Below are 13992 nucleotides of genomic sequence, written 5' to 3'. Positions count from 1 at the left end.
GAGGGCCTTGTCCTGGGGTGAACCTTCAGGGCGGGGCGGGGTGAGAGCCTCCCAGGCCCCCCACAGCTGGCCCCTCCGACACTGGGCACCCCCCCCCATGAGTGGCACCAGCTTGTGGAAGACGTTTGCCTTTCTCTTCTCCTCCCGGCCACACAAAGAGCCTTCTGACTGGGAGGGGGCTGGGCCAGTGTTGCGGCCCTCTATCACAGGCTGTTGTTAGGAGGCGTCATTAGTCATCCGGCTCCCCCTTTGATTTATCCCCGGCTCTGAAAGGTGGTTCTGTTCCTCCTCCCGCTCTCTAACTCACTGTGCTCCCCTTCTTCCTCTCTCCTTCTCTGACTCAGACTCTGAGGTCAACGTTCTCAAGGAACCGGGTGGGAGGGGTGGGGGGTGTGTTCAAAGATCACGGGCCTTTCCCCCGTCGTCTTATCTTCACCTTCCTCCCAGGCCATTGTGTGTTTGTGTGTCTGTGCGTGTGCGTTTCTGCATGTGTATCCACACACTTCCTGTAGCCCCGTCCATGGGCATTTCCTCCTTGATTGGCTCAGTCCCCACCCCTCCCCACCCCCTGTTGTTCCAATAAGTCTCTTCGACCGCGCCACAACGGCGACTCCAGGGGCTAATCAACGTCCCGCTAATCAACTCCCGGGGAGGAAGTCAGCGCAGTAACCGTCGCGTTATGGACTCCTCGACTCCTCGACTCCTCGGCGGCGGGGCGTGGCAGCCGGTCTTGATAACGCCGTCGCAAGGAGCCTCGGGTTATCAGTAACCAATGGGCTGTTGTTGGTTCGGCTTTAGGAGCAGGGTACACTACACTCCCCCCCCCCCGCCCCCCCTGCCTGCTACTCCCGGTCAGGGCGATGTGAGCGGCCGATAAGGGAACGACCCTTTCCTTCAGCGCTCACCTCCCGTTCAGGGTCTGTCTGCTTCCCCCCCCCGCGCCCCCCCTCTACTTGGTTGCTCCGTGATGAATGGCCGGCTCGGCGAGGTTTGACCGCGAGGGCAGGGCCGTAAATCTGGTCGGGTTAAGAGGCGCTGGGCGGAGAGAGGTGGGGGGGGGGGGGGGGGGGGGAGGTGACGGCGGAGGCAGGAAATGCTTTGCTGAGAGGTAACATTTCTTCCCCGTTGGGGTCGACACCGTTACACTCCTCGTCTTCTCTAGGATGATCCTCCCTTCCCCCCCCCCTGCAAGTTTCTTTCTTCCCGTCGGAGAGTCGGACATCGGAACGATTGGCGACCGATAATCGTCGTTCCTCGAAAGCCGACGCGAAAAGCGAATCGTTTAATTTTTTTCTCAGTTTGAACTTTGTCTCCGTTGTGGATAAACGGCGGGTCCCGGTGTTGTGGATTAAAACCATGGTGAGATGGGGGTGTTATGATCCTCATTAGTCCTACCAATCAGGGTATCCTCTTATCACCCCCCCCGCCTCCCTGTTCCTCTCTGTTTTGGTTCACCCCCCCCCCCCCCCCCCCCCCTCTCCCATCCTGAGCTGGCTGACGGTCTTGTGGGACGCTAGACTTAATTACCTGCAGTAATGAGTTTGCCGCCTTAATAGGCCAGCGCGGCGGAAACATTATCTCTCGGTGTACGGGTTGAGGAAGGAAGGGTGGGGGAGGGAGGGTGGGGGAGGGGATGCTGAGAAATTAGCTGGAAAAACACTGCGCCCTCCACGGCCTCAGAGCGGGACCCGGCGGCGTCGTAGCAGAACGAACGCGTTGTCATGGCGCTGAAACGACTCCCCCCGGGGTGAGGGAGCGAGCGTCGAACCAAACGCCGCCGCCGCCGCCGCTCAGGTGGCGCGGAGCCTCTCCGGGAATACGAGGAGGGGATCGCATTCCCAGTCGTCGTCCCCCCCCCCCCCCCCCCCCGTTTTTGGGGGCTGGAGGGGCTTAACCTTGGCTTGGCGGGTCATCTTTAGTTACTGGTGCTGATGGAAGCAAGAGGTGGTCCGGGGGTGGGAGGGGAGGAGGGGGGTGGGGGTGGGGGGGGGGGGGGGTGATGGAGGAGGCGAAGAGAGATAGTGGGACTCTGACCTTGTACACCGCCATGAAGCGTGGGTGAGAAGGGGGAGTGATGAGAGCAGGACAAGAGGGGAGGTGGAGGGAGGCGTGGGTGGGGTTGACAGATGAGGTGTGGGGGGGGGGGGGGGGGGGGTAGGGCGCCGGGGGTCACTGGGAGGGAGGTGGGTCGGATACTTGATATTTAGGGAGAAAAGACGAACCCAGACAATGGGATGGGTGGGATTTGTCATCGGGTTTGAAATGGAGACTGGATAGAAAACGTGCGCACACACTCACTCACACACTCACTCACAAACTCACACACTCACTCACACACTCACTCACTCACTCACTCACTCACTCACACACTCACACACTCACACACTCACACACACACTCACTCACTCACTCACTCACTCACTCACGCACTCCCTTCTCGGGCTGCTGCAAGGATTTAAGCCCGGGTTTGAAACTAGTTCAAACTGGTTTCCAGTGCAGTCCCTCTTCTCCTGCAGGCCCCTGCAACACACAGACCATATCTGAAGCCTCGGCTCGACACGTTACGACCCCCCCGTAACACACCGACCGACTCTGACCCCCCCACCCCCGGGTAACAGAGCACGCGCCGCGGATGCTAAGTCAACACGGCCACGGCCCCCCCCCCCCCTAAAGCCTGCGAGGCCCCGCCCACCGCGAGGCTACGCGCCGACAGAACACTCCGTAATGGCGGCCGCCAAGCGGAGTGGACCCGTCCCTCTCTTCATCGCCGTGACGAATCTCCTCCCACACCTGAGCTGTAGCTCTTTGTGATGTCATCGCCGCCCCCTCGGCCAATGAGCTGCCGGATTCATCGCCAGCGCGCCGGGGTAAATATTTACCCAGCGGTGATTATAGGAGCGCCGCCCGGCAGTCACCCGCGCCCGAGCATGCTGGGTAAACACACAGGGCGTGGAGTAAGCACCGGTGTGCGCACTGGTTTGTGTGCACTTGTGTGCGAGTGCATCTGGGCATGTTTGTGGGTGCGCTGGTGTGTGTGTTTGTGTGTCATAGCTGGGAAAGAGTTCCTTCTATACTAGTCCTGACCACACATGAACCTGGGGACTACATGCCCCGAGATATTGGAATGGTTTGTGTGCGTTTGTGTGTGCACTGGTGTACGTGTGTGTGAATGTGTGTCATAGCTGGGAGAGAGTTCCTTCTATACTACTCCTGACCACACATGAACCTGGGGACTACATGCCCTGAGATATTGGAATGGTTTGTGTGCGTTTGTGTGTGCACTGGTGTACGTGTGTGTGAATGTGTGTCATAGCTGGGAAAGAGTTCCTTCTATACTAGTCCTGACCACACATGAACCTGGGGCCGACAGACCCTGAGACGGAGGAGGAGGTAGAGTCTCTTTCCTGGTTTCGCTCTGTGGAACAAACGCCAGTAAATCCAGAGATTCCCTTTCGCCACCCGATATTTTCCGAAGGTCTTTCCCCGAAAAACATGACCTTCTTTGTCGGAAAATTAAATCACGCTCCGCACCCCGGCCCACCCATCTGCTGTGTCTGGGGACGTGTCAACAACGAGCGTGTGAGCGTGCGAGGAGTAGAAATCGAGAGCGAGGTAATCTGTTATTCCGTTTCCACCCCGGTCTATTTCAGGGACACTGTTGCGCGCGGGGGTGGAGGTGACTCACTAGGAGCATTAAAGGGTATGTCTCAGACCCCCCCCCCCCCCCCCCCCCCCCCCCGCGATGTATGGACAGCGATGAGCCCCTTTAAATCACTAATGGAGGAGGGGGGCGCAGGACTTAGCCTTATGAGAACCATATGGAATTGTGATGCAGTGAGTCCACAGCTCTCTGAATGGCATTCCTTTCCTTACTAGGCGGTGTGTACTCGCGTTTTCCTTTTCAACCCTCCCCCCCGCCGAGCTCCCCCCCACACACCCCCAGCTCGTCTTCATCACTCTATTCCCTTCTCCCCCCCCACCTCCACACTTTTTCCACACAGAGCCACGATCAGACCCCCCCCCCCCCGTTGATCCATGACGAAGAATATTGTCATTTTGGAAAAATGTCAGAAACATTGAGGGGGCAAAAACAAATTGTTTTGTGTTGACCCTCTGCCCCACCAATGACGAGCGAGGGGCTTGGGCTCCTCCGATGACTCACGGCATATTGTTAGAGTATTCTTTCCTCCAAATCCTGAGAACATCTCTTTGTAATCCTGCTGTTTGTTTCCAATACTTTGTGGCTTAAAAGTGTAGGTCTCCTGCGTGCTTCTGTCCAGTCTGCCTGGAAGCGGGAACTCACCAGGGATGTTAGTATTATGGGATATGTTAAGAACGTAGTGATGGGAGTGCAACCTCTAATTCCGTGTGTTGTTGTTTAGATGAACCTGACTGTTGGAGGGGGTTTTAGGGTGGGTGGGTGGCATTTGTGCATTCCAAACATTCCTATCTCTGTCTGACGCAGCAAGGAATCTCTCAAAGTCTTCCTACTTCTAAAGGAAAGCAGGAGGAGTTATTCCAGGAACGAGAGAGCAGGAAGGAAAATAGAGAAAAGGGGGGGGGGAAACTAGACTGCAGGCAGCACAACGTTAAGACATTAAGACTGTTGTTGTTGATTTTAGGTGAAAGAGAAAGAGAGATTTGGAAAAGCCATTTCCTCTCTTGCCCGGGTTTGACCCGTGGGGCACTTCTGGGCAGAATGGGTTTAGATGGAAACAAAACAAATGACCTCAGCCTCCCAGCTAACATCACACCGCACCCCTACACTACCCAACTTTCCAGAGTTTATGAAACGTTTGTTATTAGATGAAGGATGGTAACATTTCAGGTAATTCGTTAAATGTGGCCACGTTTGGATTAGTTCAAGTTTTCGGTTAGACATTCACTCAGGAAGTTAGTGGTAATTAAGTTAAGGTATGGTTCGGTGTGGTTGTTGTATGATATCGGTGAGATATGGTCGAAGCGGATTGGTCGGAAACCCTGACACAAACAAGCGGCGAATCAAGAACAATATGTACATATCGGAAAAATAAAACCTGGAATGTCGATGATGTGAGATGTTAGACCTTTTTGTGGCGACCTCAACATGTTCTAGCCAGTATTATTCCTTTAAAAAGGTCAGTGTGAGGTTCTGGAGGGGAATGGAACACATTGTGGGTCCAACCGCCAGGGAAAGTCTGTTTAGTGACAGAGATGTCCATGCGGTTCCTTAATGTGCTGTTAAAGTGTGTTTCGACAGCCTCCTGGAGAACCTTCAGTAGCTCTGGGCTTCGGCGCTCCAGTTGGGCTTCAGAGCTCCATTCTGGTTTCACCCTGCGGCCTGGAGGGGAAGCTCACACGAAAAGGGCCCTGAACACACGGCGAGTGGAGGGAGATTGCAGGGCTTTGCTTTGCTGTCGAAGTCCATCTGAGTCTTGTGTAACAGCACTGGCACTAGCTGGCTTGATGACTTGAGGACTTGAGGAAAGAGGGGAGGGATAGAGGATATAATGAGAGAATGAGGGAAACATGTGAGGGGTCACGAAGATAGGGGTGAGCGAGGGGTGAATCTGTCAAGACCGCTTCGTTCTTTAAAGAAAAACACCAGTTGTCTTTTTATACACAGAGGAACTAACGACGTCTCTCTCTCTCTCTCTCTCTCTCTCTCTCTCTCTCTCTGAGACAGGTGGTGACCCCGACCAGGGTGGGACAGTCCTACACCTACAGCCCGGGTCAGCACAACCAGCAGGACCTCTACGACGTGCCCCCCTGCAGAGCGGCTCAAGGGGTATGCAGACGTGGGGGATCCTGAAGTTCCAACACAAACACACTTAGTGGGGCCCCCCTTCTTGCTCAGCTGGCACAGGAGGACGGGTCGTTAGCACAGGGTTTGGCTTGGAGTCACCCTGGGTTTACCCATGCTAAGAATATAGCCACAAAGTGGCCTGGAGTCTGGGTTAGTGTTGGGAACATCGATGGCAGGTACTGAAGCACTGCAGTAAATAAAATAATGGAATAAAATAATTAGTCGCAATACAAAGGGGTCGTCTTGTTCTTGGGTTTATGAAGTACTATAAAGTACTCGGTACTGTGTATACTTTTAGGCGATGTGGTGTTCCTGTTTGTGTTTTCTGTTGGGAGTTGTATCCGATGTAATTACAGACCCCCTGTTCTGAGTAGATTTGACATAAACACAAAAAGGGCTATTTTTACGTTTTTTATTTTTCCATCTGTTTCTTGACTTGTTTATTTTCTGGTCCGGGTCGCGGGGGGTGGCTGGCACCCATCCCAGATACAGGCTTGGATTTCAGTCTAGTAAAACTGACTCACTCACTGCGAGTCAGGGTTCAACACTTTTACAACCGCCCGCAATTTGGTGTACGAACCCCAAAAACAGTTGGCCAACTGCTCTAAAGTGACACGTTTTGTTCCGTTTCTTTTCTTAAAGGTGTACGATATTCCGCCGGCCAAAACGTCGGGATCGTTGCTGTACAGCGGGAAGCACGCCAGCGCGCGCCCCGAAGGAGTCTACGACGTTCCTCCGTCTCAACCCGATCTTCGGAACCAGGGAATCTACGACATACCCCCCTCTTCACAAGCGGTAAGCAGAACATCCATCAACATCCGTCCAAAAATATCTCAGACCTCCACCACGTGAAAGACGTGCGGGCCAAGCCAAGCATACAGAGGTTTGGTTCGGTCCTGTTGAATTGAGGAAGTGGCCTCCGTCCACGTCCAGAGAAATGTCCCGTCCGCGGTCCACCATTCGCTGGGTTCTCCTTTTAATCGGCCTTCACAAATAAATATACAACAAACATATTTCTCGACGTTCTTGCGGTGGCCCCCAAATGAAAGCCTTCTCTTCCAGTTGTGTTCAACCAAAACTCCCTGGCTTCATGGTTTCTCTGCCTGAGAACTTTCCAACGGGGGTTAAAAAAGAAAGCCCAGGCCCATAAATGGTGGCTTTTTCGAGAGCTTCTAAGGTTTCCCCCGGTCTCCAGATCCCGCCAGGCTTAGGGCTCCGTCGGTTTGTTTGTAATAACCTGAAATATGCTGGAACCTGTTATTTGCGTCGCTCCTAATTACAGTGATGGCATGGTCGTCTCCCAGTAATGGGTGGATTTCTGAGGCCCCGGTTGGAAATCGCTTTAGGAGACTGTCGTCTCATGCCTCCTCCCCCCCCCTCTCCGGTGGGGCCGTGGGCCCGTGTGCGTCACAACAGATCCATCGTGAGTTGTGGCCCCGGATGGCGTTTGCCCCGGAGACCCTGGGCTCTACATGCTGACTACTGCTGGGTTCAGAGGATGGAGTAATTGGGGGCAGGGTTTTATGCTATTTTCAAGGGTTTTGCAAAAAACGGTAGTGCTGTGCGGTCCAGAGAGGCTTTCACTTCCTCAATTTACCACAGGGCTGGCCAACGCCATCCGGTTGGAAACGCTGCTGTGCCCAATTGCAATATGCAATATAGAAAAGCGCTTTATAAAGGCAGTCCATTTACCATTTACCATTCTGGGTGGGTGCGTGTGGTGTCTAATGCGAGTGCTCTACCTTCGCCCCACACAGGTGTACTCCGTACCCCCGTGCCGGGCCGCCCCCGCGCTGCAGGAGGGCACCTACGACTTCCCCCAGCCGCTCAAACAACCCCAGGAGGGCATCTACGACGTGCCCCCGCCGGCCCTCACCAAGCCCCCCGTCAGCCCCGAGTCCCCCTACGACTTCCCCCCGAACTCTGAGCTCCCCGGGGCCCGCCTCCACTACCCGGCGGCCAACGGCAACGAGGGGATCTACGACGTCCTGCCCCCGACGCACCACTCCGACGCCGCTCGTTGCCACGGCGACCTCTACGACATCCCCCGGGGCATGCAGACGCTCCCCGCTCACCGGACGCCCCCCACCGCCGCGGTCGCCGTCCCCGCCTTCCCCGTCGCCGGCGAGCGCTGCGACAGAGGGCGGGGCGTGTACGACACGCTGCCCGCGCAGGACTCGCCGCGGGCCGCGGTCGCCGACGTGACGGACGGCGTCAACCGGCTGTCCTTCTCCAGTACGGGAAGCACGCGCAGCAGCATGAGCACCTCCTCGTCCTCCACGGGCTCCGGCGCCGAGGGCCGCCTGGCGCTGGAGCTGGACGCCGCCGTCCAGAGGCTGTTCCGGCTGCAGCAGGCGGTGGAGGCCTCGGTGGGGGCGGTGCAGACGCTGGCCGCCTCCCCCCACTGGAGGACCTTCCCCTTCATGGAGCGCCACGCCAACGACGTGCGCGCCGTGCTGGACCGCGTGCGGGCCGCGCTGGGCGACTTCCTGGTGTTCGGGCGCGGCGCGGCGGCCAACGCCACGGCCCTGTCGGACCCCAGCCTCCACAGCAAGCTGAGGAGGCAGCTGGGCCGGCTGGAGGACTCCCAGCAGATCCTGCTGCAGACCTACCAGGCCCTGGAGGCCTGCGGCTGGGCGGTCAGCACCCTGGCCTCGCCGCCCTCCTCCAGGCAGCACCACCACCACCACCACCACGCCAAGAGCGACGAGCTGGACCGCTTCGTGATGGTGTCGCGCACCGTGCCGGACGACGTCAAGCAGCTGGCCTCCAGCGTCAACGGCAGCGCCGAGCTGCTCTTCAGACGCAGCATGGGGGACGGATCCTTGTCCCGGGGGGGCACGCCGGAGGAGAGCCTCAGCCACCCGCTGCCCTACCCATCCCCGGACAACGACAACTATGGCTGCCAGGTGAAGGCCTTCCCCGTGCCCTCGGGCCAGGAGAAGGACAACATGAACAATAGTGAGAAGTGTGTCAAGAGCTGGATGGAGGACTACGACTACGTGCATCTGCAGGTAAGGGTGTGACCACATCGTCTGTGTTATTGTCTGTATCCGGTATTCTTTCTTCTGTGGTTTATCTTGTATGTTGATGATGGGTCCGTTGAGTAGGACTATTAGTTACAAACGTTGACATTGCTTTAGTCCATTTGATAAGTCTGATACTTTAAAGTTGTATGGCCACCTACATATCGATTCGTCAACTTGTAGCATCATCAAGTTGGGATGAAAACGACATTTTGAAGGCCGAGTTCAAGCCGATTCTTACCGAAAGCACTTCACTGTTCCCAGGGAAAAGAAGACTTTGAACGGCAACAGAAGGAGCTTCTGGACAAGGAGAACATCATCAAGCAGAGCAAAGTGCAGCTGGGTCAGGAACAGGTGAGTTCTCTCTTCTCGCTCTCCGCAGATCCCACATGAAAGACCAGGAAGGAAGTTAATTCATAAACAACTTTCTGTCCTTCAACTACCCGTATGACACAGATGGCATTTATTTAGGTCTCCTATCTTTGATCAGACAAACACAGCTGCTGACATTTGCAGTCGTGGATGGAGGGAGCAGCACTGAGAGCCCCTGAGAGTAGTCCAATCAGGAAGATCTGAGCTGTTTCGCTATGGGTGACTTCTGCGCCATCAGCATAATGTACAGATGGTTCTCTCCTCGCCTCTTAACACAGCCTCCCAGCAACAAGAGATTAACCTTCAACTCCGAGGGGCTCATCCAACACAATAACCTCCCTATCCACACTAGTGGCTAGTCCTCTGGCAAAGGTCAGAATTCAAATGCTGTGTTCATTTTTAGCGAACGCTCTAGAGCAGTTAAAAGATTTACATTAACATTTACGGGCATTTAGCAGACGCTTTTATCCAAAGCAAGTTACAATAAGTACATCTGTCAGTAGAACGAGAAACAAAATATCGCTGTTGGCACAGTGAGGATGCTCATAGAACCAAGTGCGAAGCACTTACAAAGATGCCAGTTGAAAGGTGCCAGTGGAAGATTCCGACTCCATTCACTCAACGACTGTATTTTTGGGTTCTCCCTCCTCCCAGATCAACCAGTTCAAGAAGCTGGAACAGGAAGTGGCCAAGCCGGTGGAGAACGACATCACCCAGTGGGTGTCCCACCAACACTCCTCCCCCCTCTCGGACTCCTCCCCCTCCCCGTCACTCCCGCTGACGACGACGGGCGGCGGCGCACGCGTCTGCGCCCACGACCGCCAGCTGCTGGTGTTCTACGCCCAGCAGTGCGAGCAGCACTTTGTCACGCTCCTCAACGCCGTCGACGCCTTCTTCGCCTGCGTGGGCGCGGGCCAGCCGCCGCGCATCTTCGTGGCGCACGGCAAGTTCGTCATCCTCAGTGCGCACAAACTGGTGTTCATCGGCGACACGCTGTCGCGGCAGGCCAGCGCGCCGGACGTGGCGAACCGCGTGATGAACGCCAGCAACGTGCTGTGCGACCTGCTCAAGACGGTGGTGGGCTCTACCAAGATGGCCGCTCTGAACTACCCGAGCACGGGTGCCGTGCAGGAGATGGTGGACCGCGTGACGGAGCTCTCGCACCACGCGCAGCAGTTTAAGGAACAGTTGCTGCAAATGGCCGCTTTGTGATCGTCTGACATTTTGGTTTTTTTCCGCCGCCGGAGTTTTGCCGGGTTTGGGTCGAGCACGTTTTTCCGCCCAAAGACGATCCGCAGCGCGTGAACATTTATCTATGATGAAATATACATATATTGCTTTTCATTAATCTTAAAAAAAAAGGATGTTTTTGGATGTTGTAAATAGCCACCCTATTTTATGTTCTGTATATATATGTGCTCTATTTTTGTGTAGATTGTTTTATATGAGTATGGTATGAATATATATATATATACAGAAACAGTATTGGTTTCTCCGTAGGATAACTTAGACATATTTTCGTAACATTCCTGTTGTATATTATGAAGCACCTTATCAACTTGTCCTGTTTGATTTCACACGGAGGAATGTTGTCCAGTCCACCCTACTGCTGGAGGCCACCATAGATCTCCATGGAAACTGTTTGATGGGGGCCTCAAATGTTCTTGTTCAGGGCTGGGGGGATGGGGGGGGGGTGCTCTACACAGACCAAGTAAAGGATTGTTTAAGTCTACAACTGTGTCGCCTGATTTCCTTTCAGTTTACGTTTTTATTCGATAACTTTCATAGCGTGATTCTTATTAGATCATACAAGTGTTAGAAGGGGAAATTGTGAATGAAAGAAATTACTCACATACACTTCATGCTAGGTCAACGATTTTTAAGACCATGTAGGAAGGGGACATCTAGTAAAGTTAGAGGGACGCTGAGATAACTTAAAGAATAACGTGTTGTAATAAAATGCATAGTTTTTCAAATAAAAAAACATTGGCTACTAATTGAAAAAAAGCAATAGCTCTATATTTGAATAGACAGTAGAGTTAAGTTAGATTTAGAAACCAGACGTATATCACAATTTAAAGTACAGTTATAACTTAAGGTCTTCCGCAATGGAGATGAAAGTTATTTGAAACAAAAAATCGGATTCCAGCCTAACTATTCCTGGTCAAAACCAGATGAGAGAAAAGGCCTACTTGGCCAGCTTGAAAGTAGATCGATTAGGAACATCATCCTTCAAGAAAATACCGGTTTTCATCTGGTTTGGTGTGAAATTGTTTGGAGTTCTTTGAGTGCTTGTGGGATAATCAATTCTGGATGAGGATGGATTGGGCTTGGTATCGGTGGATAAAGGAGGATATAGTGGCCTGAAAGTGAAAGCCCCCATTTTGACCTTTTATTGTTCTCAGACTCACTTGTAAAGCCCTAAAATAGTCTACTAATTTATTAATGGAAATGTAAGGACTCGAGCAATGTCTTGCAAAAATGAAAAGAGGAATTGAGGTTTGGGCGTACTACCCTTTCCATTTGAGTCACACACAAAAACATCCATTGTGTTTCCCCTCTGTGTTCCTGTTCTTCTCTGCCATCTTCCCACTCATTCATTATAACTCGAGTGAAATATAGTCTCTCCCGGTCCCTGTGGACCGACTATAGATAGACAGTACAGGGTGTTCACAACGAAGACATACCCTTCATCACCCCCCAATGAAACCCCCCTCTCCCTTCCCTCCTCCTCTCCGACGAGCTACCAATAGGAAAAAATGTTCCGAGTGAATCTCCTCTGAGCACACGGAGGGTCTGGCACTTACAAGCGACCTCGCGGTTTTTATTGCCCTCTGCATTCCACCACCGCGCCGTCTCCCGGGAGATGACAGAGAAGACAATCCGCCGCGGAGTGACGTCGGACGGTTTGGCTCCTCTAGGTTAGTCCCTTGCGTGGGCCTCCCGACGACGAAGAGAAGGAGACGGAAGACGAAGGTAACTCACGTCTTCTTGGACCAAACCGCGGGGCCCCAAACCGACGACAGGGAGCGTTGGCCAACGAAACGCAGATTTATTTTCGAAGGTTGATAATGAAATGTAAGAACCCCGGTGGTCACAAGCAAAAAAAAAAATCAAGAAGACGTTTATATTACTTGGCTTCCGTGATTCTGCTCCACACTCCTGGGGGGAATTATTAGCCAACGTATGATGGAGTCGTCTTCTATTCTGGGTTTGGTGGTAGCCATGGTGAAGTAACCCAGATTAGAATAGCATATAACTCTCAATTAAACAGACAAAACACAGTCTGTGCCTGTGGCAAACATCTTGTAAATCATTTTCCTCCTCAACACCACCCCCCACCTTCCAGCCCCACCACCACCCAGGGCCAGACCCCTCTCCGTTGTCTGCTGCTGTAGCTACAGACAGCCACCGCTAACCTTTCTGCTATATGCTCCAGAGAGCAGTTGTCACCGGGCCGTACAATGGCCCAGTGTCCTCTGAACCTGTGAGGAGGTGCTGGGGAGGAATATAAGCAGCAGCAGCAGGTGAGAAACTGCCCACACAGGGGATCCACCCCAGCTGCTCACCTTTCTGCCGAGATGGGTAAAACCATCACACCGAAGGGGTCAAGGATGGGAGGCATCCCTGGGTGGGGGTGCTGCTTTACAGGGGCCCCTGACGTCAGAGAAAGGGGGGCCCTCTCTAGGGAGAAAAGGAGCCAAACCCTAGTAGCACAAACCCCTACAAAATGACGTTGTTTGGTGTACGCTGGACATGTTCTTGTCTAAACTGAGCTACTGTATTTAAATAACGATTGTAAGTGTATGTTTCATGTCCTATGGGACTTGGTTCATCGGTTGACTGTCGGGAAGTGATGGCAGCTTTAATTTGGTGCGTGTGTGTCACTTGTTGGGTGGGTGCTTGGATGATTGACTGATTTCAGTGGAAGCTTAGTCCTATACTGCCTTAACCCCCCAAGGCGGAGGAGTCACGAGTGACTTCAGTGCAGCCTCGGTGCTACAAATATTCAGATGACATTTCTAGTTAACCACACCATCATTTCCTGTTCAGTATTTGCGTCCAGAAATTATAGCATCTGTTCTGAGAAGGGCTTCCTTTTTATTTTCAATCAGGCCTCGTGTGTCAAGACGATATTGCGGTTGTTATAAAACGCTGAGAATATTGAGCAACCACTAGCAGATCTACCATTTGAATCCTCACACAGACCTTAAACACAGCGGCTCAACTTGTTTTTCACAGTCTGCTTACCCTGGATAAACGTTAATCTGGAATATGCACATGCGTGTAAAAAGAGTCGACATTACGTGTTCATATTTTGTCGTCACTTGTTATATTTATAAAGTGCAGTTACAGGTGATATGATGATGCGCCATTGAGATTGATGGCTGCAAATAGTTATTCAATAACAACGTATTTGAACTACACAATCCTGCGAATTTCACCATAAGAACAAAACGGAACAACGATGTTTTGGTTTCTTGATCAACATTTCATTGAGAAGGAAAAACGGCTAGAGGTACAGGACTTATTTATAATGGTGCAATATTGCCCCCATGTGGTCAAAAACTAGAAGTAGGCCAATGCAGCTGCCACATACGCACACAAAAAGTACTTTTTTTGATAGCCTTAAGAGCTTCACAGCCCAAAATGTTAAGCAAATTAAATGTCAGAATACTGCTCAGTAAGGGGGGGGGGGGGGGTGTTTGATCTGCGTGTGAGAAAGAGGAAACACATGAAAGCTACAGGATGTGTATCATCCTCAAAGATCACATCAGCTGAACTGTATAAAAATAAAGAGCCAACAGC

At 52.8% G+C, this 13992-nt stretch overlaps 1 protein-coding gene across 1 annotated transcript in view; it reads left to right on the top strand.

The window, feature by feature from the left end:
• Positions 1–10915, top strand: part of nedd9 (neural precursor cell expressed, developmentally down-regulated 9) — a 29008-nt gene extending 18093 nt beyond the window's left edge. The window contains exons 3-7 of the mRNA XM_030346401.1: positions 5666–5767; positions 6428–6580; positions 7543–8799; positions 9076–9165; positions 9838–10915. Of these exons, the coding sequence (XP_030202261.1) occupies positions 5666–5767; positions 6428–6580; positions 7543–8799; positions 9076–9165; positions 9838–10395 (2160 nt within the window). The 3' untranslated portion in view covers positions 10396–10915. The remainder of the gene's footprint in view (positions 1–5665; positions 5768–6427; positions 6581–7542; positions 8800–9075; positions 9166–9837) is intronic.
• The last annotated feature ends 3077 nt before the right edge of the window (positions 10916–13992 follow it).

Source organism: Gadus morhua, chromosome 22, assembly GCF_902167405.1.
Source record: "Gadus morhua chromosome 22, gadMor3.0, whole genome shotgun sequence".
NCBI classification, from domain to species: Eukaryota; Metazoa; Chordata; class Actinopteri; order Gadiformes; family Gadidae; genus Gadus; species Gadus morhua.
Note: the sequence above shows the minus strand (reverse complement) of the source record. Positions and strands in the feature narration are given on the sequence as shown.